General features: G+C 45.2%; 1 protein-coding gene across 1 annotated transcript in view; it reads left to right on the top strand.

Moving 5' to 3' along the window:
* The window catches only part of nalf2 (NALCN channel auxiliary factor 2), a 279,238-nt gene that overhangs the window by 238,054 nt on the left and 15,412 nt on the right, over window positions 1-25,772 (top strand). Inside the window, exon 2 of the mRNA XM_067996692.1 lies at window positions 4,383-4,554. Coding sequence (XP_067852793.1) covers window positions 4,383-4,554 — 172 coding nt within the window. The remainder of the gene's footprint in view (window positions 1-4,382; window positions 4,555-25,772) is intronic.

Raw genomic sequence — 25,772 nt, 5'->3', positions numbered from 1 at the left:
GCCTTCTGTGGTAGAGAATTCCACAGGTTCACCACCCTCTGAATGAAGAAATTTCTCCTCATCTCAGTCCTAAATGTCCTACCCCGTATCCTGAGACTGTGACCCATCGTTCTGGCCCCCCCAGCCAGGGGAAACTTCCTCCCTGCATCCAGTCTGTCAGAATTTTATATGTTTCAATGAGATCCCCTCTCATTCTTCTAAACTCGAGTGAATACAGGCCGAGTCGACCCAATTCCTCCTCATACGACAGTCCTGCCATCCCAGGAATCAGTCTGATGAACCTTCGCTGCACTCAATCTATGGCAAGTATATCCTTTCTTAGGTAAAGAGACCAAAACTGCACACAATACTCCAGGTGTGGTCTCACCAAGGCCCTGTATAACTGCAATAAGACATCCTTGCTCCTGTACTCAAATCCTCTTGCAATGAAGGCCAACACACCATTTGCCTTCCTAACTGCTTGCTGTACCTGCATGTTTGCTTTCAGTGACTGGTGAACAAGGACACCCAGGTCCCTTTGTACATCAGTATTTCCCAATCTATCACTATTTAAATACTCTGCCTTTCTGTTTTTCCTTCCGAAGTGGACAACTTCACATTTATCCACATTATACTGCATCTGCCATGTATTTGCCCACTTACTCAACTTGTCTAAATCGCCTTGAAGCTGCTTTGCATCCTCCTCACAACTCACAATCCTGCCTAGTTTTGTTATGTCAGCAAACTTGGAAATATTACATTTGGTTCCCTCATCCAAATCACTGATATATATTGTGAATAATTGGGGCCCAAGCACTGATCCCTGCCACCCCAAAAAAGATCCATTCCTACTCTCTGTTTCCTGTATGTTAATCAATTTTAAATCCATGCCATTATATTACCACCAGTCTCAAGTGCTTTAATTTTGCACACTAACCTCTTATGTGGGACTTTATCAAAGGCCTTCTGAAAATCCAAATACACCAAATCCACTGGTTCTCCGTTATCTATTCTACCAGTTACATCCTCAAAAAACTCCAGTAGGTTTGTCAAACATGATTTCCCTTTCATAAATCCATGTTGACTCTGTCTAATTCCGTTGATATTTTCTAAGTGTCCTGTTATCACATCATTTATAGTGGACTCCAGCATTTTCCCTACTACTGATGTTAAGCTAACCAGTCTGTAGTTCCCTGTTTTCTCTCCCTCCTTTTTTAAATAGTGGGGTTACATTTACCTATTCCAGGAACTGTTCCATAATCTATAGAATTTTGGAAGGCAACAACTAATGCATCCACTATTTCCATGGCTACCTCTTTTAGTACTCTAGGATGCAGATTATCAGGCCCTGGGGATTTATCGGCTTTCAATCCCATTAATTTTTCCAGCACTTTTTTTACTAATACTAATTTCCTTTAATTCCTCCTTCTCACTAGTCCCTTGGTTCCCTAGCATTTCTAGGAGGTTATTTGTGTCCTCTTCCGTGAAGACAGAACCAAAGTATTTGTTTAATTGCTCTGCCATTTCCTTGTTCCCCATTATAAATTCTCCCGTTTCTGACTGTAAGGAACCTACATTTGTCTTCAGTAATCTTTTTCTTTTTACATACTTGTAGAAGCTTTTTTTAAATTCGTTCATGGGATGTGGGCGTCGCTGGCAAAGCCAGCATTTATTGCCCATCCCAGTCCACTTTTATGCTCCTTGCAAGTTTACTCTCATACTCTTCAATCTCTTGGTCGTTTTTTGCTGAATGCCTGTGAGCTAGCTCTAGAATAAAACCTTAAGTCGAAAACCACAGCCTGGTGTTAAGCAGGTTGCCTGGCATCTACAGGCTTTTTTTCTCCCCAAATAGATTTGGCAAATTCTTTACTATTGCTTTAAATCCTTTTTATTCTATGGATAGGAGGATTTTATAAAAGGCCCTTAGCAAATTTCAAATGGACAGATTGAAGGGGCCATGTTGAATGCACCTTTCACAATGGATTATCTTACTGGCATTTCTGCTGCTCATCTCAGGGCAAATATTCAAATGAGCACCACCAAGCCTCAGGTCATCTTTCCCTTCTGCTTCCTCCAGAATCAACCGTTTACCTTGGAACCTAAGATAATAATCGTGGCCTCTTTTCGTAGATTTGGTTGTGGCTGCAGAGAGCAATGTGCCCACTCAATTTCTGACAACTTTAGTCTTCCCAGAACCTCTAAGATATATTGGAGATATGCTATAGCATCATTATCTTCTACATCCTCTTGCTGGCCTATTAAATGGGTAGTGATATGTGTAGAACAATTTTCCAAATCATCTAGGGAATATTTGTCTCTGCTTGTAAATTTTAGTAAAAAAATAGATGTGAATATGAAGTGGTGTTTCCTGCTGTAAAATCCAAAAATGGCTGACAGTATTCATCTTAGCCTGGAGAACCAGATGGTTGTACTTTGTCCTGGTAACTTAAACAGGCCAATGACTTGAAGTGCAAATTTATGATTAGCAATGAAACAGCATCTGAGCATGTTTGATTGTTGGCTGGAGGTATGGTAACATTTCAGACCATTTGTGTTTTCAATTGTGTGCCTACTATTTGACTTAGGATGGTTCATGACAAGCAATTCATCAGCATACTTTAGTGTTTTTTGTAGTATATTGTACTTAATTTCATAAATGCGGTTTAGAAAATGGAGGCCATTGCTGTTCAAGGAAAAGATCTAAGAAACCTGGCTGGGTCCTGGGAGAGGACAGCTTCCAAGAAGCCAGAAAGCTACCGATGATGGAGTGTTTGTTGAACTGTTTGTGAGTTGAACCTTCAAGTCTGTCCTGGCAGAAACTTTGGAGAGAGCAAATTGACCCATTGTGATCTCTGTAAAACAGAGTTATGTTGCCATGTAATATTTACCTTATGTTAATCCTGGTTTTCTACTTCTCTATGCTCTTTAAATTGTAAGTAAATGCTGTAAAAGTTTAGATCTGTGTGCTTAAATTGCATCTGGCAAAACAACTGACGATGCAGGATATGCATAGTGTACTGATTACTGTAATGAGGGTATCTGTTAATTCTGAGTCACACAACCTCTGCAAGGGCTGATCACATAAAACGTACAGGGGGAGATTTTCGTCTGCCTACTGCCCATGCAGGCTGAAAGACAAGGCAGACAAAAATTGTTTTAAAAAAATCTTCCGCCCACTAGTTGCCCGATTCGAATTTTGAGTGGGCCTCGAACTGGATGACCAGCATTTCCACCTAAAACAAGCAAGCGCCTTATTTCAATATTTAAAAATCGGTGTCCTATGCCGATTGTAGGACTCAGACACAATTTTCATGGACCAAGGGACGGAGCATGCACCATGCATGCTCTGCCCATTGGTACTGGATGTGGGGCCACCTAACCAGCAGACCTTAAAGGGATCACTAGAGGCTGCTCCAGAAACAGCACAGGTAAGTTTTCTATATGATATTCGTGGGGCCACACAAAAATCTTCCAATCTGCTGCCAGTCCTTTTGTGACCCCCCCCCACCCGCCCACCTTTATGTGCACACTTCCAGCTTGGCTCCAACCATGAAACTGGTTTGGACCTCCCATTAGTGCCATCAGGTGGGCGTAGTGGACTCCCTGCCTGCTGCCTGCCCGATTTGCACTCGAGTTGAAAACTGCCCCCACAGTGTCTGGATTGTGGTGGACAAGGTGCAATCATTGGGGACTGTTGTAAGACCATGAAAAGAGATAGTGATGCACTTCTCCACAGGGAAAGGGAAAGAGAGAAAGGGAAGGAAAATGGAAGAAGAGGAGAAAAGCAAGTACAGGCCAGTTTCACTCTCTCCCAATTTGAGAGCTGCATTAGCAGAGTCCGGGAAGCCAATCACTCCTCTGCCTCTGGTCTGGAAACGATGTATGACTCAGGAAAACCTAAGATAGGGGAATACAAGTAAACGCATTAAAAAGAGGGATTTTCTCCATCAACACAAAAAATAAGCACTTCCTTTTACCACATTATTGAGTTTCAGGTTTGTGATCCAACACCAATCATAATCAATTTCTTTCACTGGATATGATTATCAAAAAAAACTTAGAAATTAATTTTTTAAAACCACTAAAATGTAAGCTGGAAATAAGTGATTTTGTCAGGTCGTAAATTGAGTTTGAGGAACTGGCATACTTTGCTATTCTTGGATGTAAAGTCACGCAAGGAAATTACATCAGGTTTTGGAAAATAAGGAAAAAATAAAGAGCATTAAGGAACCCCGTACCTGACTTACTGACAGTTTAATGGTTCAAACTTGTTTATACAATGTGAAGACTTTTAAGCCATTAAGCCATCCAGATGCCAGAATATTTATAGACTCCTGTTAAATGTGTGTATTTTTTTCTTTCTCTAACCCCCAACCCCAATCTCCCTTCCCTTGTTTTTTTAGGCAGTCTACAAAGCATGGCTGTGCTCGGAGTATTTCAAAACCACACAGCTTCTGTGTCCTCGCAGGATTCCTTGTAAGCAATACTGCCTGGAAGTCCAGGCCCGATGTCCGTTTATTCTACCAGACAACGATGACCTAGTCTATGGCGGGTTACCAAGCTTCATCTGCACAGGTACAGATCCAACCCTGTTGTATATGGTAAAGGCAATATGACTCTAGCTCTTTGCATGCATAATTCTCAAAAAAATATCTTCCAATGCTTCTTCCACCATCTCTAATCTCCTCCAGTGACCCCTCTTCGTGTTACTCCTGCTGAGCCTAGACAGTGAACAATAGCAGGCTCTTCGGTCACAGTTGAACCTGATCCTGTCCTCCACACAACACTCAGATAGACACACTTTCCAGCAATGACCAGCGGATTGCTTTCTTCTCCCTTTCCCCCAGTTTCTTCCTCCAGTTCAGGTCAGGGATTTAAACTGGGACCTTCTAGTCTGCATGGGTTAAGTCTCCTCTCTCTCTTGGCTTTTAGGATCCGGTGAAGTGAATCCAGAGTAGAATCATAGAATCATAGAAGTTTACAACATGGAAACAGGCCCTTCGGCCCAACATGTCCATGTCGCCCAGTTTATACCACTAAGCTAGTCCCAATTGCCTGCACTTGGTCCATATCCCTCTATACCCATCTTACCCATGTAACTGTCCAAATGCTTTTTAAAAGACAAAATTGTACCCGCCTCTACCACTGCCTCTGGCAGCTCGTTCCAGACACTCACCACCCTTTGAGTGAAAAAATTGCCCCTCTGGACCCTTTTGTATCTCTCCCCTCTCACCTTAAATCTATGCCCCCTCGTTATAGACTCCCCTACCTTTGGGAAAAGATTTTGACTATCTACCTTACCTATGCCCCTCATTATTTTATAGACTTCTATAAGATCACCCCTAAACCTCCTACTCTCCAGGGAAAAAAGTCTCAGTCTATCCAACCTCTCCCTATAAGTCAAACCATCAAGTCCCAGTAGCATCCCAGTAAATCTTTTCTGCACTCTTTCTAGTTTAATAATATCCTTTCTATAATAGGGCTGTCAAATATTTTTTTAAAAGTCACTAATATCAAAATTAAAAGTTTCAGTCTCTGGGTTTTAACTGCAGGCCACGAGTGTGGATCCATGGAGCAGTAGGCCAAATGGGGGTCCCAAGGTTGCTGCAGAGATGGCCCTTAGCATCCATGATGAACTGTACCCACACTCCACTGTCACCCTGGCAACGGCGCACCTGCGCAGAAGGACATAACCGGCCGCACACGCGCACAACATGACGTGCACACCAACGGGATCGTGTCCGCCCGTCAGCAGGGCACATGCGCGGAAGAAGATAAGTTTCGCACATGCGCGGAAGCTTACGGTCAGGAATTGCGAGGGGGAGTGAAGGCTTGCAGGCTGCTCTCTCCGCCTAACTGCTGCGATTAATGCGCATTAAAAATAATTAATCACCAGAAAGAATTAACGTGTTAATCGCAGAAGTTAACTGCGATTGACTGACAGCCCTAGTTTGAAGCAGCCTCAACTCAGTTGCAGAGTGCACAGGTCAAATTCGTCCACAAATTGCCCACTCCCAGACAAGCTAATGAAATGGTGAATTAGGGGCAGTTTTGTACTGTGGACCCATGCTCACAGGTTAAAATTTCCCCAAACACATTTCACGCAGGAAAAAAGTAAAGAATAATTTTTTTTAAAATGTAATTAAAATTACCTCAACAGCAGCGAGGGCCTTTGTGTTGGGAGAGCAGGCCCCTGCAGTTGCCCCTACAACTCTTCTATTTTTGTGAGCTGATGTGCTTGTGCCCACTTCCTGCATTAATGCAAAAATATTTAATTGCACGTCTAGCACAATTCAGCGACAAGTCTTTCGGGTTTGTTCTTTATTCTTTATGGGCGCATCTCTGCCGTCTTATACTGCATCCGTTTCCAGGTACAGTAGATAGTACTCAGTCTGACTGCCACCTCCTGTCAGGTATTGTGCTCTCTGTCCTCTGGACAGGGTGTACTGGTGTGTACTTGCAAGTCTCCTTGCTCATACCTCATGCAACACAATGTCCTCTTCACTGGGCATCAAATGCTAAAGGCAGCACTCTGCCATTTGCCCACAAGTGCCATTCATGCCTCCACATTGCATTGTTTGTCTTTTCAACCTCGCCCATGAATTCTACCACCTCCCCTCCACATCCCCCCACCCCATAAGGCTTTTGAAAACTGCTGTGACCACTTTTGTGCCTTGAAAGAGACTCCAATATCTTTATTGCTTTAATTTTGAGCAGCAGCCCTTTAAGGGCTCGGGATTCAGCGGGCCTTCTTTCATTACACTCCTTGTGCAAGGTACACAAGGAGGTCATGTAAATTATTAAAATTAACTGACCTTACTGGATCCAAAAGTCAGCCTTCCACTCCAGTTGTGCAAGTGTATTCATGTGTCGAGTGTTCAGAAAGCTATTTTACCCAGTATCACAGAATCGAGCCTTTAAAGCCACGCAGTCTCAGCCACTCTGGAGGCTGTCTGCAGAGGAAACCTGCATTCATGAAGAGGAGCATGACCACAAGGAACTGACATCCAAGTATCTCTCTGCATATCCAATTTGTCTCAGCTCCCTGCTCTGATAACTTTTGCAATAATTTATTTTTTTAAAAAAGCTTCCCAAATGGCTGGTAACTGCATTCCTAGTGTGGTTCTATGTCATGTATTCCAGGAACGTTTGAGGATTAATCACCTAGTCTGTGCTGAGTTGACTTATCTCAGCCCTTGTGATGGCTGGAGTGTTCTCTGTGGAGTGGAGAAAATCAACTAGTATTTCCACTTCCAATCAGTATCCAGTGACTCCCGTGGGAAAGTGCCATAGGGTGGGACATTGGCTGAGGTCAGGATCAGGCTCAATTTTGATGCCTCCCAAGGCCAAGTAACTAGCTCACACTGACAGTGGCTCACACATGAAGAATGGCCATTTGACTGAGGTACCAGAGGATTGCCAGCACCTATAACTGACACCAATCTGAATCAGCACCTTCAGAAGAGGAACAGAAAACACTGGAACAGAAAACACTAATAACAAGGAGCAAACCCAGCAAGGGAATTCCGGAGTGAGGCCAAAGAACATCAGTTGAGGACAGGAATGATCTTATTTTTCATTCTTAGCAGCTAATTTCTTTATTTTTTTTTGTCCTACAAAATGCAAATGTTAATGGGACAGGGAAGGAAGGAAACTACCATGCACATCAGCAGGAATAGCTATGTGAATCTAAGCTGAGCATCCAATGTAGTACTGAGGAAATGCTGCATTGTTAAAGATGCATTCCTTCAGATGAGATGAGATGTCTGCCATTCCGATGACTCAGGTGGACATCAAAGATTCCTTAGCACTCCAGAGATTTGAGCACTGAGGAAGTGCTGCACCGTCGGAGGTGCTGTCTTTCAGATGAGATATTAAGCCAATGCCCTGTCTGCCCTCTCCAATGGACATAAAAGATCCCATGGCATTTTTCAAAGAAGAACAGGGAGTTCCCCCGAAGTCCTGGCCAATGTTCCTCCCAGAACCAACACAACAACAAAATATTGATACAACTGGTCATTCATCCTGTTGTTGTTTGTGGGATGTTACAGTGTGTAAAATGGCTACTAAGTTCATCTACATAACAACAATGACTGGACTTGAAAGAGCAATTCATTGCATATGAGCGCTTTGGTGTGTTTTGGGGAGAAATGACAAGGTGCTATATAAATGCAAGCTTTCTAAATGTCTCCTAACTGGCTGTTGTTTGCAATTAAGAAGATTTTGAAAGGTTGAGGTCTGTATGTCAACTGATAGCAGAGTGACTGGTTGCATTAAGAAGACAGGCCTTTCAGGAAAAGAGGCCCCTTTAACGATGGTCGTCTGATACCAACCATGTATCTCTGTGGCTCTGCTGAAAGTTCATTCCCTGACATTGGATACCCCAATTCCATCACCAATGACACAGGTGTCTACAAAACTTTATGCTTATGTCTCTGACCACAGAAATTCGAGTCGGATCGGGTGCCTTACTGGTCAGCGGCTGGAACTCCCACCAAATCATTGTTATGGCAGCAGAGCAAGAGCCGTGATTTGTAGGGTCACACTTAGTGGCACAAATGGGAGGGGAGGGAGGTGGGAAAGAAAAGTATTGAGAATTTTTACTATTTTTATTTGTACCTTTTTTGTGGCCTCTTATACTCGATTGCTGATGTAATGTAAAGTAACTGAATTATTAACTGCTTGGAAAAAGTTTAATGCTCAATGTTCAATACTTAGCAAAATAGCACCGCTGCTACAAAGTTTCAATACTTTTGGCTACGTTTAGCTTTTACAGCACTTAATATCTTGTCAGCTGTTTTCAATTGTTAAAAATCACACTGGCAGTGGGATGCTAGTGAACAATACCACACGCAATTTGAGCACCATGTGTGGAGCCCGACATTCCCCACCTTCACAATGAAGTGAGCAGACAGTGAAACATGGCTGTCATTAGAAGGGCTGTGAAATTAAGCCAATTCCACGTCCTGCATTGAAATATGCAAGTGGCATTAATATGTTTTTTTTTTCTCTCTTCTTTTTCTTTCTCTATTTTTCCTTCTCACTGTTGCTTCGTAACCCAACTGACTGGGGGGTTTGCAGATGCTGCTGCTTTTATTTTCTCTCACTTTCCTCCACCCTCCAGGGAGAGAAAGCAGGAGAACATGTGGAGATGGGACTGTTCCCCACTCAATGCCGCTTCAGACTGGGAACTGAACAGAGAGACTCAAACCTGTCAGTGCGTTAAGTGCCATCATTACACCCGCAAACAGCGAAATAAATCATTTAGGGCAGAATTTGTGAGGGTCTGCTCCGGAGTCTTGATAGACACAAGCGTAGGGCGCAGACTCGAGGTTACAGTGTAGGTCTATCTCCGATCCAAGCTCGCATCTAGTAAGGCTCCATGTCAATAGCAGAGTTTTGCTATTTCTGCACTGTGCTATCACTGGAATATTTTTTTGTGTGGTGAGTTTGAGGAGGAGGTTTATGTTGAGATTTGGCCCTATCTCAATTGCTAATCTCAACAGAAATTACAGATCTTGAATTTGGCATTATTTTTTTTAATTGGGAGAAGAATGACCACTGTTCCACACAACCAGTACTTAGATGAATAAAACACAATGGGGGGAAGTTTTAAACCCCCACCAGAATGGGCAGAAGAGGGATGAAGGGGTTAAAAATTCAAAAATGGGAAACCCGACCCCAACCCGCTTCAAACTTCTGGTGTTAATGGAGGTGGGTTAGGAAGGCAGACGACTAACCTGCTCTCCAGAGGCGGGTCCCTAATTTAAATATTTTAATGAGGCTGCGTGCCTCAAATTTTAGCTGTGTTCTAAATTTAATGGCTGTGGGCCAGGTTTCCCAGGACTTGGGAAACCCAGCAGCTGAAGAGAGGCGAGAGTGGCTGGATCCATTGATTGTGAGCCAGGAAGAGCAGGAATGCTTCTCCTTGGCCCAAAAGCAAACCTGTTTCCCAATCCATACGATTGGACACCCCCTCCTCACGCCCTCCCCCACCCCGGGTTCGGACCCCCACGATCTATCCACGGAACCCCCCCACCCCCAACTGATCTCTCTGGCACCCGACCATTTGACAGGAGGATGGGCACCAGAATGAACATTGAGTTCTTTGATGAAGTCACGGAGAGGGTTGATGAGGGTAGTGTGGTTGACGTTGTGTATATGGACTTTCAAAAGGCATTTAATAAAGTACGACATAATACACTTGTTAGCAAATTAAACCCCAGGGGATTAAAGAGTCAGTGGCAGCGTGGATACAAAATTGGAAAAGGGACAGAAAGCAGACAGTAGTGGTGAATGGTTTTCAGACTGGAGGGAAGTATACAGTGGTGTTCCCCAGGGGTCGGTATTAGGACCATTGCGCTTTTTGATATATATTAAGGACCTGGACTTTCGTATACAGGATATAATTTCAAAGTTTGCAGATGGCATGAAATTCGGGAGTGTGGTAAACAATGTGGAGGATAATGACAGACTTCAGGTGAACATAGACAGACTGGTGAAATGGGCAGACATGTAGCAGATGAAATTTAACACAGAGAAGTGTGAAGTGATATATTTTGGTAGGAAGAATGAGAAGAGATAATATAAACTAAATGGTACAATTTTAAAGAGGGTGCAAGAACAGTGAGACCTGATGGTCTTTGAAGGACAAGTTGAGAAGGCTGCTAAAAGAGCATATGGTATTCTGGGCTTTATTAACAAGGCATAGAGTACAAAAGCAAGGGAGTTATGCTAAACCTTTATAAAACACTGGCTAGGCCTCAGTTCAATTCTGGGCATCACACTTTAGGAAGGATATCAAGGCCTTAGAGAGGGTGCAGAAGAGATTTACTAGAATAGTGCCAGGGAAGAGGGACTCAGTTATGTGGGGAGACTGGAGAAGTTGGGATTGTTCTCCTTAGAACAGAGAAGGTTAATGGGAGGTTTGATAGAGGTGTTCAAAATCATGAACGGTTTTGACAGTGTAAATAAGGAGAAACTGTTTCCAGTGGCAGAAGGGTCGGTAACCAGAAGACATGGATTTAAGGTGATTGGCAAAAGAACCAGGGGCGACATAAGGAAATATTTTTTTACGCAGCGAGTTGTTATGACCAGGAATGCACTGCCTGAAAGGATGGTTGTAAACAATTTTACAACACCAAGTTATAGTCCAGCAATTTTATTTTAAATTCACAAGCTTTCGGAGGCTACCTCCTTCCTCAGGTGAACGATGTGGAAATGAAGTCCTCGAAATGAAGTCGCATTTATAATTCACAGAACAATGCTGGTGATAACAGACAGTTTTTTCAACTGCCCGTTGCCAAGGCAATCAGTGTGCAGACAGACAGGTGTTACCTGCCAGGTCTCAGAATATACAAATCACCAAAAAAAACAACAAACAAAAAAAAACAGAGATAGAGAGGTAGAAACATAGAAAAGACAGCAACTGACCCGTTATATTAAAAACAGATAACATTTGTTCGCTGGTGGGGTAACATGTAGCGTGACATGAACCCAAGATCCCGGTTGAGGCCGTCCTCATGGGTGCGGAACTTGGCTATCAATTTCTGCTCTACGATTTTGCGTTGTCGTGTGTCTCGAAGGCCGCCTTGGAGTACGCTTACCCGAAGGTCGGTGGCTGAATGTCCTTGACTGCTGAAGTGTTCCCCGACTGGGAGGGAACCCTCCTGTTTGGCGATTGTTGCGCGGTGTCCGTTCATCCGTTGTCGCAGTGTCTGCATGGTCTCGCCAATGTACCATGCTCCGGGGCATCCTTTCCTGCAACGTATGAGGTAGACAACGTTGGCCGAGTCACAGGAGTATGAACCATGCACCTGGTGGGTGGTGTCCTCTCGTGTGATGGTGGTATCTGTGTCGATGATCTGGCATGTCTTGCAGAGGTTACCGCGGCAGGGTTGTGTGGTGTCGTGGACGCTGTTCTCTTGAAAGCTGGGTAATTTGCTGCGAACGATGGTCTGTTTGAGGTTGGGTGGCTGTTTAAAGGCGAGTAGTGGAGGTGTGGGGATGGCCATAGCGAGGTGTTCGTCGTCATTGATGACATGTTGAAGGCTGCGGAGAACATGGCGTAATTTCTCCGCTCCGGGGAAGTACTGGACGACAAAGGGTACTCTGTTGGTTGCGTCCCGTGTTAGTCTCCTGAGGAGGTCTATGCGATTTTTTGCTGTGGCCCGTCGGAACTGTCGATCGATGAGTCGAGCGTCATATCCCGTTCTTACTAGGGCGTCTTTCAGCGTCTGTAGGTGTCCATCGCGTTCCTCCTCGTCTGAGCAGACCCTGTGTATTCGCAGGGCCTGTCCATAGGGGATGGCCTCTTTGACGTGGTTAGGGTGGAAGCTGGAAAAGTGGAGCATCGTGAGGTTGTCCGTGGGCTTGCGGTAGAGTGAGGTGCTGAGGTGCCCGTCTTTGATGGAGATTCGTGTGTCCAAGAAAGAAACTGATTCTGAGGAGTAGTCCATGGTGAGCTTGATGGTGGGATGGAACTTGTTGATGTTATCGTGTAGTCTCTTCAGTGATTCCTCGCCGTGGGTCCATAGAAAGAAAATGTCGTCGATGTATCTGGTGTATAGTGTTGGTTGGAGGTCTTGTGCAGTGAAGAAGTCCTGCTCGAACTTGTGCATGAAAATGTTGGCGTATTGGGGTGCGAATTTGGTCCCCATGGCTGTTCCGTGTGTTTGGGTAAAGAACTGGTTATCGAAGGTGAAGACATTGTGATCCAGGATGAAGCGGATGAGTTGTAGGATGGCGTCCGGAGATTGGCTGTTGTTGGTGTTGAGTATTGATGCTGTCGCAGCGATGCCGTCATCGTGGGGGATACTGGTGTAGAGTGCCGAGACGTCCATCGTGGTGAGAAGTGTTCCTGGTTCAACTGGTCCGTGGGTACTGAGTTTTTGTAGGAAGTCTGTAGTGTCGCGACAGAAGCTGGGGGTTCCCTGTACGATGGGTTTCAGGATGCCCTCGATGTATCCAGAGAGGTTCTCACACAGGGTTCCGTTGCCTGATACGATAGGACGTCCAGGTGTGTTGGCTTTGTGTATCTTTGGGAGGCAGTAGAAGTCTCCCACGCGGGGATTACGTGGGATGAGAGTGCGTAGGATGCTTTGAAGGTCTGGATCGAAGGTCTTGATCAGTTTGTTGAGCTGGTGGGTGTGTTCTTTGGTCGGGTCTGCGGGTAACCGTCTGTAGTGTTCCTGGTTGTCCAGTTGTCGGTATGCTTCTTTGCAATAGTCCGTTCTGTTCTGTATGACTATGGCTCCTCCTTTGTCCGCTGGTTTGATGACGATGTTGCGGTTGGTCTTGAGAGCGTTGATGGCGTTGCGTTGTGCTCGGGTGACATTGAAAGGATGGTGGAAGCAGATTCAATAGCAATTTTCAAAAGGGAATTGGATAAATACTTGAAGGGAAAAAAATTACAGGACTATGGGGAAAGAGCAGAGGAGTGTGACTAAATTTCTCTTTCAAAGAGCTGGCACAGGCACGATGGGCCAAATGGCCTCCTTCTATGCTGTAACTTACTATGATACTATGATTTTCCTGAAATAAAGACAGAAATGCTGGAAACACTCAGTAGGTTAACTCTGTTTCTTTCTTTGTAGATGCTGCCTGATCTGCTGAGTGTTTGTAGCATTTTCTGTTTTTTTTTTCAGATTTACAGCATCCTCAGTATTTTGCTTTTGTTTTAGTGCAAATTTTCCTGTATGCGCATGAGTGTAAGTGGTGCACATAAAGTAAAAAATACATTTCTTGGTGTGTTCTACCTTCTGTGTATATAGGGAGCATTGCTGGTCCAAAGTTACTATATAATGTCTGCAACTTACTACCTTTCTCTCTTTGTCTCTATTGCTGTTTCTCCTTGCTGCTGTCTCTCTCTGAGTCAATTTTGGCCGGTTGAGTTTTTGTTTCAGTTTAAAAGTCAGCCAAAACAGACCCGGTGTATTCTAACTCCTGGGCCTCATTATAATCTCACCGGTGAGTTTCCCACTGAATTGGCCGACCTGATCGGAAATCTGCCTACCTCCAGGAGTAATTTCCTGTGGGTCATCCAGAGTCCTATTAAAAGCAGGAATGTACCTCTTGAATGGTGGTTGCATTCCCTTCTGGCTTCTTTTGTTTCCGAAGTGCTGGAAGAAGAATTTTCTATGAAATGAGTCGTCAGCAATGCCCTCGGGATTCTCAGAAGCCTCCCTGGTGGTTCTTGTCAAAGAGATGAGGCCAAGGAGGAAACTCCTGTTCCGCAGCACTGCCAAGAGGACTACCAAACACTCTGTCAGCGAGGCACGGAGAGGGATTGCAGAGGTTGTCAGCTCCAGGAACATCACCCAGGAACTGGATACAGTGCAGGATGTGCTTCAGTGACCTCACTAGAGAAGCAAGGGTGCGTACTGCTCTTCATTTATTCCTTTTGCTTTATAACGCATGGCAGCAGAGCTTCACCCCCTCCCCCACCAATCTCAACAACTCCCTTCCCTCCATCACTTCCTTCACCACCCAGCATAAGGCCACACTACAGTACCTCTCCTTTCATTACAAACACACACCCACCTCTTCCTTGCTTCCTTCAAACCAGCCACTAGCACCATTCTCCTCTCACTTGCCAGCCTTTGTACAATCACCGACTTCTCTCAGGATTCCTTCCTCACTTCACACACTTGTTTCCCATTCAACACCTCCTCATCCTGATTCCATCTTGCTTCTTCTCCCTCTCAGCATGTGCATTACCACCACAAGACCCCCACGTCTGCACTCTCCTTTCAGTAGCCATTCACTAACTCTTGACCTCTCTTTCTGCAGGTCAAAATGGCGCACAATAATCGTGAGTGCAGCAAGACCAGGGGTGGAACACCCAACCTCATGATCTTAAGTGGGATGGAGCAGCAAGCCATAGAAATCTGTGGGCCTGCTAGAGCTGTGCGCACTGGCCATTTCAAAGCTGGAGGCTTCACTGAACAGGGTTTCTGATGATTACCTGTACACCTTCATCAAACAGTGGGAAAACACATATTCAGCCACCTTGACTACAACAAATTATATTGTGATACATGTCTTCTGCAACTGTGCAGCTTCCTAACTCTTCTCCATCCTTTAGGTCCTTCTGAACAGCCAGAGTCCCCCCCCCAAAAAGACATCTCAGAGGAGGAGGTTCTTTCTCAGGAGGCACCGTCATGTGTTCCATCACTCCCAAGCACCAGCACAGGCATTGGCACCGGGACTGGGTTAGGGAGTGAGGTAAAGGGATCTGCACATGGTGATGCACCTAGCACTAGTGCACCGGAGTGGGTAGTGGTGGCAGAAACAGTACAGGAGACAGCTCACCAGACGTCGAGCTCCTCTCCCAGCTCTGCTGAGGAGAACAGAGATGCGAACTTCAGGGGCCCAGCAATGAGAAGAAAACTGCTTGCCTCACACAATCAGTTGTACTAGGTATTGGAAGGCCAGCCAAGGGGTTTCACCACCATGGCTGAAAGTATGGAGGAGTCCACTTCCAGCCTGTGTGGTGTCATCTCACATGGCATTAACACTCTGCAATCAACCTTGGAGAGTGTTAACCACCTCCAGGGGCGCTGCAGCCATGTTCCATGTTCGGATGCTTTGCAGCGGTGGTGGAAGTACAAAAGGCTGCCATGCAGACTCTGGGCTCAAACCTCTGCTCCATCTTGAATAGAAAGATCTCCACTTAAGCGAGGCAGATGTCCACTTTGGACAGATTGATGGAGCAAGTGGACAGGGGCTTCCAAGGAATCACTCATCTTCTGCAGTCCGCCCTCCAGCCGATCAGTGGAAACGATGAGCCCCAGGTGTTGACACCCTCGAAGGATGAGTGGCAGGTGTTGACACCCTCGAAGGATGAGTGGCAGGTGTTGACCCCTCGAAGGATGAGTGGCAGGTGTTGACACCCTCGAAGGATGAGTGGCAGGTGTTGACACCCTCGAAGGATGAGTGGCAGGTGTTGACCCCTCGAAGGATGTCAGCCCATTTGCTTCCTTGGCACCCCTCAACCAATAACCAATATGGTGTTACACAGCCAGTTAGGCCAGACTGCCCCAGCAGAAGCCGAAGGTCAGCTGTCTGCAGCAGAGCTCTTTCGGGCTCGAGCACCCAGGAGTCGCCGGCTATGATCATAGAAACATAGAAAATAGGAGCAGGAGTAGGCCATTCGGCACTTCGAGCCTGCTCAGCCAATCAATATGATCATGGCTGATCCTCTGTCTCAATACCATATCCCAGCTCTCTCCCCATACCCCTTGATGCCTTTTGTGTCTAGAAATCTATCTAGCTCCTTCTTAAATATATTCAGTGACTTGGCCTCCACAGCCTTCTGTGGTAGAGAATTCCACAGGTTCATTACCCTCTGAGTGAAGAAATTTTTCCTCATCTCAGTCCTAAATGTCCTGCCCCATATCCTGAGACTGTGACCTCTTGTTCTGGACTCCCCCCCACACCCCCCCCCCCCCCAGCCAGGGGAAACATCCTCCCTGCATCCACTCTGTCTAGCCCTGTCAGAATTTTATGTGATTCAATGAGATCCCCTCTCATCCTTCTAAACTTGAGTGAATACAGGCCGGTTCGACCCAATCTCTCCTCATACAACAGTCGTGCCGTCATCTCAAGGGTCCCCACATGAGCAACAGCAGGCTTCTACCAGCTCTGCTGAAGCCACTGGGGAAAGCACCTCATAGGGGTGGTGGAGTGAGGAAACCTTCTGTTTAGAAAAGCACTATGGGTTGAGCACTTGGGTGTCAAGAAATTTTAGATCAATCTTCTGTTTGTAAATAAATTCATCATCTTTTTCACATTTGGGGGTTTGGTTTATGGTCTGTTTTCATCGCACCTGGTTAGTTGGCATGTCATAATGTCCGTGATGTAGAGGTTGGCTGAATGGTTTCACCGTTCTTTAATGCAGAATGAAGGGAGTGGTGAAGGAGACAAAAGTGGCTGTTAATGTAAAGGGGCTTCTTGTCACTTTTCAGGTGAGTAGATTGAGTAGATCAATGAAAGTGCTGAGAGATCAACTGCTCCATGGCCTCTCTGGCTGCGAGGCATTGTGCTGCCCTCCTTCTTCTAGTTTTCTCTCACCTTCGCCTAATTCCTTCTTGTTGGATGACGCCTCTTGCTGTTGCTGTGCCTCCTCCAGCTCCAGTACTTGTTTTATAGCCATGTTGTGCGGAACACAGCACAATGCTCTGATACTACCCACTTTGTCTTGACTTATTGCAGGGTGACCCCACACCAATCAAGGTACCGGAACTTTAGCTTCAAGATGCCAATGGTGCGCTCATTGATGTTCCTGGTGGTCCCGTTGCTATTGTTGGAGCTGTGCTGCTCAGGTTTGGTTGGGTTGCAGAGGGGTGTCATCAGCCAGGTGTGGAGATGGTATTCCATGTCTTTTATCAGCTGTCCTCTGACATTCCCGGAGGGTTAGAATAGTGGAGAGATGTACGAGTGTCTCAGGATGAAAGCATCGTGGCAGCTGCCAGCGAAACCAGCACAGACTTGAACGATCCTTCGGTGGTGATCACACACCAGTTGGACATTGATGGAATGATAACCCTTCCTGTTGAGAAAAGCTCCTGGCTTGTCCTCTGGTGCCCTGGTGACTCCAATCGATGATGCCCTGTACACGAGGGTGGGGGGTGAAGCCGGGCATTGCTGCAATTCCCAGAGTTCTCCCATTCTGGCTGTTGGCACATCCATTTGGAAAGTAATGTACTAATTGGTACTGAGTGCATTGGTGACCTGCTTAATGCAGCTGTGCACTGCAGACTGGGAGATGCAGGTGATTTCTCCTGTGGCAGCCTGGAAGGAGCCTGAGGTGACAAAGGTCAGGGCAGTGGTGACTTTCACAGCATGGCTGTCTGCTCCAGCAGGCAACAGGTCCGTAACAGCCTGCCTAGTGATGCACTGTTCCTCTGAGATTTCCAGGAAGGTAACTCTTGGGCCTAAAGATCCTCTGAGCTGGGTAGGGCCTTCTATGAACAGTTCTGGTTGCTGAGGCTGCTGCTGCTGTTCCTCCAACTGTTCATCCATGTAGAATAAAGGCGCAAAAATGGCACCCATAAAGAGCTGAAAATGTAAGGCAAACAAATGAAAAAAAAAGCAATCTCCAAGCTCTGAAATGCATTTGGAACACAGTCACAGAAAAGCACAGAAATCCTATTCATCTCTATTATTGGAGGTGAGTGCCCCTTTAAATGTTCCTGCAAGCCGTGTCAATCAGTTTCTGGTGACAATCCAGTGAGGTATTAGTGAGTGGTTTGGCCGCTGAGCAGGACTTCTGGCCCAGGACTTCTGTCCCACCCAGTTAAAATCATGTTTGGGTTCCGATTACGTCCTGGGACCCCGGATACCAACGGGTGAGTTTCAGATAGAGTCACTTGCTCCGTGAAAATCGTGACCTGTCAGTTCACGAGCAGTAAGTGGATTCCCCCGATTTTTACTGCTCACCTGCCAGGTTACCGCTAGGCAGGGAGGGTTACAATCTGGCCAGCGTATTCATTTGCTCGTTAACTATTTCTTTAAGTCTACTTTTCCTTACAGCTGTCTTTCTAAGACGTCAGCCTTGGCTCAGTGGACGCACTCTTGCCTCTGAGTCAGAAGGTTGTGAGTTCAAGTCCTGCTCCAGAGACCTGAGCACATAATCTAGGCTGATACTTCACGCAGGACTGAGGGAACGCTGCACTGTCAGAGGTGCTGTCTTCCGGATGAGATGTTAAACCGAGGCCCTATCTGCCCTCTCAGGTGGATGTAAAAGATCCAATGGCACTACTCGAAAAAGAGAAGGGGAGTTCTCCCCATTGTCCTGACTAATATTTATCCCTCAACCAAAATCATTGAAACAGATTATCTGGTCATTATCACAATGCTGTTTGTGGAACCTTGCTGTGCGCAAATTGGCTGCTGTATTTCCTACATGCGACTACTAGGATGGTAGAAGGCGAACTGGATGGACCTTGGTCTTTTTTCGTCTAGCAATAGTTTTGTTCTAGTACAACAGTGACTGCACTTTGAAAGCACTTCATTACCTATAAAGCGCCTTGGGATGTCCTGAGGTTGTGAACAGCTCTGTATAAATAGTTTTTATCTTTTCTGTTTGTTTCCTCATTCCAATTTCCTTCCCTTAACTACTGAAGGCACTAATTCACCCTGGGTTAAGGTTCCACAGGTAACAGATAACCTTTCCATAACTTGTCCAAAGGCCATTCTTCATGTGTGACACCCACATGAATATTTTCTTTGAGAGAGGAGGGTCATTGGACAGCAATCAGTAGCGAGAACTTTGGATGTTTTTTTTTTCCCAGCCCAGTTCTGCTAAGATCATTTGTGGTTCCCTTACTATTAACCTAGCGAATTCAGCACAGCCCAGGGATCAAACTTGGCACCCTTCTAGTGTTAATGTTTTTATTAGAAACAGCGGGGGAAAAATTGGCTAAGGGTCCGTTCTGGGCGATGTTTGCGCTAACACCCCGCGCCTGATGGACTCTGGGCAGGCAAGACGCAAGTTTGGTCTCAAGGGAGCACTTACCTGCAATCGGCATTCCTTTCCAGACCTTGCACATGGAATTAATGTAATTTGCACTTTCCACCATCAGATGGAGCTGCATCTCTTAAAGGGAAGATGTTTCTTAGAAATCTCTTAAAGGTAGCTTATATATGTTATTTGCTGAAAATAACAGTCTACTGTCTGCATGGAGTTCGAACAGAGATCAGACATCGCACACGTAAAACACAGATGCAGATCCCATCCCTTTGTTTACACACTGATGAGTTATGTTAAAACATTGCATTACTAAATCCCACATCCTCCAATCTGCACACCAGACCTCACCAATCTGCCGATTTGAGTTAGTACCAGGCCTGCGAGAGTGCATGCACCAAGATTATCTGCTGATATGCTAGAGACCTTGGGTGCAAGAGGTGGACAGAAGGAGGGACATCCTATATCCACATTGGGGGGGGGGGGTGAGCGCAAGAGGCCCTCCAGACATATACTCAAAAGACATTGGAGGTAGCGGGGGATGAAGTCAATGCCAGGCACACAGTATCATGAACATGGATGCAGTGCAGGAAGAAGTTCAATGCTTTGACATGGGTGGGCAAGGTGAGTGAGGTCAACTGTCAAGTGGTGTCTCCTACCAACTGCACCACACACTACACCCCCCATCACCCACATACCAATAAACACTTTCCATCAGTACTCAACTCTTCCAATCAAATGCTTCCTCTCACCCTTACACATTACCACTGTTTGAAGCCGCCCACCCACAACTCACAGGCCACACACACTGGCAGCTATTCAACCATGACAGGAACATCACCCAGACACATGCCTCGCTTTCTTGCAGAAGAAGGTGGCACATATCAAGAGGCAGCAAGTGGCAGTGGCGTTTAGCCCCTCGAGCCTGTTCCACCATTCAGTGAGATCATGGTGGACCTGTGACATAACTCCATATACCCGTCTTAGCCCCATATAACTTAATACCCTTGGTGCACAGAAATCTATCAATCTCAGATTTAACATTCACAAGTGAGCTAGCATCAACTGCCGTCTGTAGAAGACCGTTCCAAAAGTCTCCCACCCTTTGCGTGTAGAAGCATTTCCTAACTTCACTCCTGCACGTCCTGGCTCTAAATGTTAGTCTATGTCCCCGCGTCCTAGTATTGAAGTTTAGGAGACCTCCAAAAACGATTACAAATGTCTCGGCAGCCAAAGGCAATAATCCAGCCACTAACCTGTAAGTCCTGCATGGTCCCTTTAAATAGCGCCAGTGGGGGGTCCTCCAGGCTCTCTAAGACACGTTCAGACGGTCGGGGTTAAGACTGTGCGTTGAGTTGAGCTTTAAGTCCCAAAATAGTGTCTATCACTTTAAATCAGCGTTGCACACTGATTGAAGCCATTTTCTCCCTACTTTGCATGATTCCAGCATTTGTTATCTGCGCCTGCGCAACCTCCAATACCAAGATGGCGTCTGGCGCACCTCACGCTGGAAACGTGCGTGCACATCCAAGACGCCATCTTGGATGTCGGAGAGGCCGTGTAACGTCGAAACAACGGGCGCTACACAGCCCAACTTAGCGCCCATAGGAACAGGAGTAGGCCATTAAGCCCCTTGAGCCTATTCTGCTATTCAGTTAGATGATGGCTGATCTGTACCTCAACTCCATTTCCCCACCTTTACTCCATATCTTTTGATACTTTTACATAACAAAGATCTATCAATCTCAGTCTTGAACATTTGAATTGACCCAGCATCCACAGCCATTTAGGAGAGCGAGTTCTAGATTTCCTCTACTCATTGCGTGAAAAAATGCTTCCTGATTTCATTACTAAATGGCCTAGTTTTAATTTTAAGATCATGACCTCTTCAAATTATTTGTGGGTTTTTTTAATTTTTTAATTTTATTCTTTGCTTTTCCTTTCCCTTTCTCCCCACGCAGCTCCTCTTTGCTTCTTTATTATTCTTTCTCTCTGCCTTTAAGTCCCTATCCCCTCTCAGTCTCAAGATATTATGCAACACGTTCTGCATTAAAATAGCTACTTAAATTCCTGGAGAAATGCTCAAGATCACATGTTTGCCCCAAGAATCTCAGCAGCCTTTGTCTGGCCAAAAAATATCAACAGGAGCAGCAAACTGTGAGAAATCTTTCCTGCTTCTGTATTTGAGTCAAATTCCCTTAGCGACACCATTAGGGGCTTCAAATACCTCAATAAGACCCCACCTTCTCCCCCTCCCACCCACCAAGGCTTCTTTTCTCCGGTGTTTCCTACGCATGAGGGTAGATTTTACAAATTTGCCAAAGGTCAGTGGGTCCCACAAGACCTTCGTCCCGATTTTAACCTGGAGCGGGAATCGGGTGATGGAGCAGATCAAGCGGCAAACCCGCTGACATCACCAGCATAAGGCTCCAACATTTTCATCTCCCTAGCCTCATTGGAATGTGATTGACGGGCTACCCACCCAATGGAGTTGGGAAACGAGCAGCTAGCCCATTTTTGGCTGTCCGAGGCATATTTCAAGCAGGAGTGCACCTCTTAAAATTAAGTTGTAAGCCCTGCTTTCACATTTCGTGGAAACACTGTGGAGCAGTCATGAGTCGGAGGGCTGGCTCCAGGTTTTCTGATGGCTCCCTGGAGGTCATCGCGAGGAGGTCAGGGCAAGGAGGGGTGGTACTGTTCCCTAGCACTCGCAGGAAGATCCCCAGGAATAATAAGCAGCAGGCCTGGACAGAGGTGGCTGGCAAGGTCAGTTAGCCTCGCCAAAACCCAAAAAAATTATCATCTCGCCATGAGGCTCCCCATTGAAGTTCATTGAGTGTCCAGCAATTTGCGGCAAAAAAGAGATACGCCTTGAGTTACGCCAAATCATCCAGCAATTTGTGGAGAATCGGAACTCATGGCTTATCTCTCCTTCACCGCAAATTGCTAGATATTTTACGAACTAATAATGACGAGCGCTGTTAATGCGTCATTATTTTTCCAGCAATTTCTGGCCCATTATCTCCCTTTACTAAACCCCTGGTGGCTCAGTTGGGAAAGACAGCATGCAACCAGCCTTTCAAACAAGAATGTCACCGATTCAGTTCCCTCTCTTTGTTGATTTAGCTGATCTGACCTACAGGCTGTAAGGCTGCCATCACCGGCATCTCCACATCATCACTAACCTCAGCCATTGTTCTTTTTCTTGATCGCAATTCAGTGGCCCCTCCTGAAAACAGAATATGTGTGAATATTGGTTAAGGATAGACTTGAGCTGAGCTCCGATGCCACTATGGTCAAATAATGCACCAACACTAACTGTCTACCACATGAAGAATGGCTACTTAGGCAAACAAAGGGATTATGTGGAGGTGCGACCCAGCAGGAATTTATGCACACAGGAGAGGAGGAAAGGGGAGAAAATTATCAAATAAATGGCTTGTAGCTGTCACTAATATATAACAAACACCATGTTGTAAGTTAAGCAAATATCAGTATATTTTCTGGATGTATAACCAACTGGAACAAGTCAGAATTTGTCTTATTTAAGTTCTGTTCTCTATTGAATTTAGCTTCCTTCAGTTTAGGTGTTCTTAAGAGAAAACAAGTTATCTGGGAGTGAGATTCTCTCCAAAACTGTGCTATTCGTACCTCTAGGACTTCCTGATGGTTCAGTGCATAAATGCACCACCTGGTGTGGAATTGAAGCTTACAACACGGTCCCAGGTGCAATCCCTGATCTGTGCTAAATTAGCTGGCTTCAGCTGTACCTGGACTCGGTTGGACAAATCAGCCGGGGTTCCTATTCTTGTCTGCTATCTAGTAACTCCTGCTAGAAATTGCACAAGGTACATCAGCAGGAACATAGTCAATCAGCCTGCTATGTAACCTCACATAAAGATAGGCCACTTGGATGAGTTTGGCCACTTAGATTAATCACTATTGATGGAAAGAGAGGGTCTATTTTGCCTCTAGGCCCTCCACCCATTTGTAAAACCAAATGTTTATAATGCCAACTTCTGAAGAGTGAAATAAGAGATTACGATAAAGAAGTGGTCACTTGTGAGTCAATTGATTACCACTAAATGACATTTACATGCCATTGCTTCAACCCACATTAAATGAATGGGACTGACCCCAATTCCTGGCTGCCAGAGATGGGGGAGAGCAGATACTCTTCTATGCTCTGTGACAATGTACAGAGTAATGTTTTAAGTTGAGATAAGGAAGTTCCTGAAGGTAATTTGCGAATATAAATATACCCTTAAACCTGCAGCTTATCCCATTTTTTTGATGTGTTAATATCTTTTCATAAGCGAGTTTTTTTTCACTCCAATTTTTTCTCCTCCTCTTCTGAAGAGTTGACTCATGGGGTATGATTGTATGGGCACTGGCAGCCTTCCTGTACCTCATCACGCACTCATAAATCATGTGTGAACCTGGACAATAAGTTTTGGTTGGATCAGAGTGATCAGGAGCTATAACATTAACTGAACTTTTTCCTTCCCTCACCAAGGAATGCTAAGGTCCCCCCCCTCCTCCAATCAATTAACTCAGCACACACCAAAGATTGATGTTGGGGTGTTACCAGGGCTCCAAGGGTTAAATTATGCGGAGCGATTATATAAACTGATTTTTTATTCCCTGGAATATAAAGGGTTAAGGGATGATTTGATTTCAGTTTTTAGAATTTTGAAAGGAATTGATAGGGTAGAAAGAGAGAAACTTTTTCCGCTTGTGGGGAAGTCTAGGACAAGGGGATCATAACCTTAAAATCAGAGCCAGGCCATTCAGGAGAGAAACACTTCTTCACTCAAAGGGTGGTAGAAGTGTGGAACTCTCTCCCACAAAAAGCAGTAGATGCTAGCTCAATTAATAATCTTAAATCTGAGATCGGTAGATTTTTGCTAGCCAAGGGTATTAAGGGATATGGAGACAAGGCGGGTAAAGGGAGTTAGGTTACAGATCAGCCATGATCCCATTGAATGGTGGAACAGGCTCGAGGGGCCGAATGGCCTATTCCTGTTTCTATGTTCCTGATTTGGGTGGTTCACTACATTCATTCACTGAAACAACAAGGAGGCATTCCTTCTCTTCCTTCTATTGAAATGATGAAAAATGGGTTCTGATGATCTCATCATCTTATTCTGTGCTGCGTGTTTTCAGTCAATGGAGTTGGAGCCAATGTATCAAGGGACACAGTAAGGATAGATTACCTGGGTTCTGGCTGAAAAGAAACAGTCCTCACTCTGATTATTCCTAGTTGCATATCATATTGTGCTTAAGGTATGCGGAACTTCAACAGCATTGCTAAACTTCATGATTCTGTTTAAACTTACTGATTTTTGACTATTATTTTAACGGCCCAGAATTTCCTGGATCGCGCTTACGTTGAAATGTATACCTGTTTTTGTGCCGATCTTGCCAATGGCAACTTATGCTGAAATGTCTTAAATCTTATTAGCATATGCCGGTACAGAAAAACCAGCATAAAAAGTGGATATCAGCATAAACAATCTGGGCCCAAGGAAAGTGCAGAACATACACCAGCTTCCTCTGTACGTCCATCTTTTTCTTTCTGATGTTACGAAAATTAAATTTTGATGACATCAAACCATCATTTGTGCACATAGTCAATCAGCCTACTGACGCTATGTAGCCTCACATAAAGATTGGCCACTTGGATGAGATTGGCCACTTGGATCTTGGATTCTCCTCAGGTGCTGTCCCCTTACCCTGCAAATCCGCCGTCATCACCCTCTCCTCAAAAAACCCACCCTTAAGCCCTCTGTCCTTGCAAACTACCGTCCTCGCCAAAGTCCTTGAACATGTTGTTGCCTCCCAAATCCGTGCCCATCTTTCCCATAATTCCATGTTTGAATCCCTCCAATCAGCTTTCCATCCCTGCCATAGAACTGAAATAGGCCTTATCAAGGTCACAAATGACAAAAAAGGAGATCTTGTGGAGGCAGAAGCAATGGCAGAGGTACTAAATGAATCCTTCGCATCCATCTTCACTAGAGAAGAGGATACTGCCATTGTAGCAGTAAAGGAGGAGATAGTAGCGATATTGGAGCAGATAAAAATAGATAAAGAGGAGGTATTTAAAAGGTTGGGAGTAATCAAAGAAGAAAAGTCACCCAGTCTAGATGGGATACATCCTAGGTTACTGAGGGAAGTAAAGGTGGAAATTGCGGAAATGGCCACAATCTACCAATCCTCCTTAGATATGGGAGTGGTGCCAGTGGTCTGGAGGATTGCAAATGTCATACCCCTGTTAAAAAAGGGGAGAGGGATAAACCCAGCAATTACAAACCAGTCA

Source organism: Heptranchias perlo, chromosome 15 (assembly GCF_035084215.1).
Source record: "Heptranchias perlo isolate sHepPer1 chromosome 15, sHepPer1.hap1, whole genome shotgun sequence".
Lineage (NCBI taxonomy): Eukaryota > Metazoa > Chordata > Chondrichthyes > Hexanchiformes > Hexanchidae > Heptranchias > Heptranchias perlo.
This window is presented reverse-complemented; position numbering and strand designations above follow the sequence as displayed.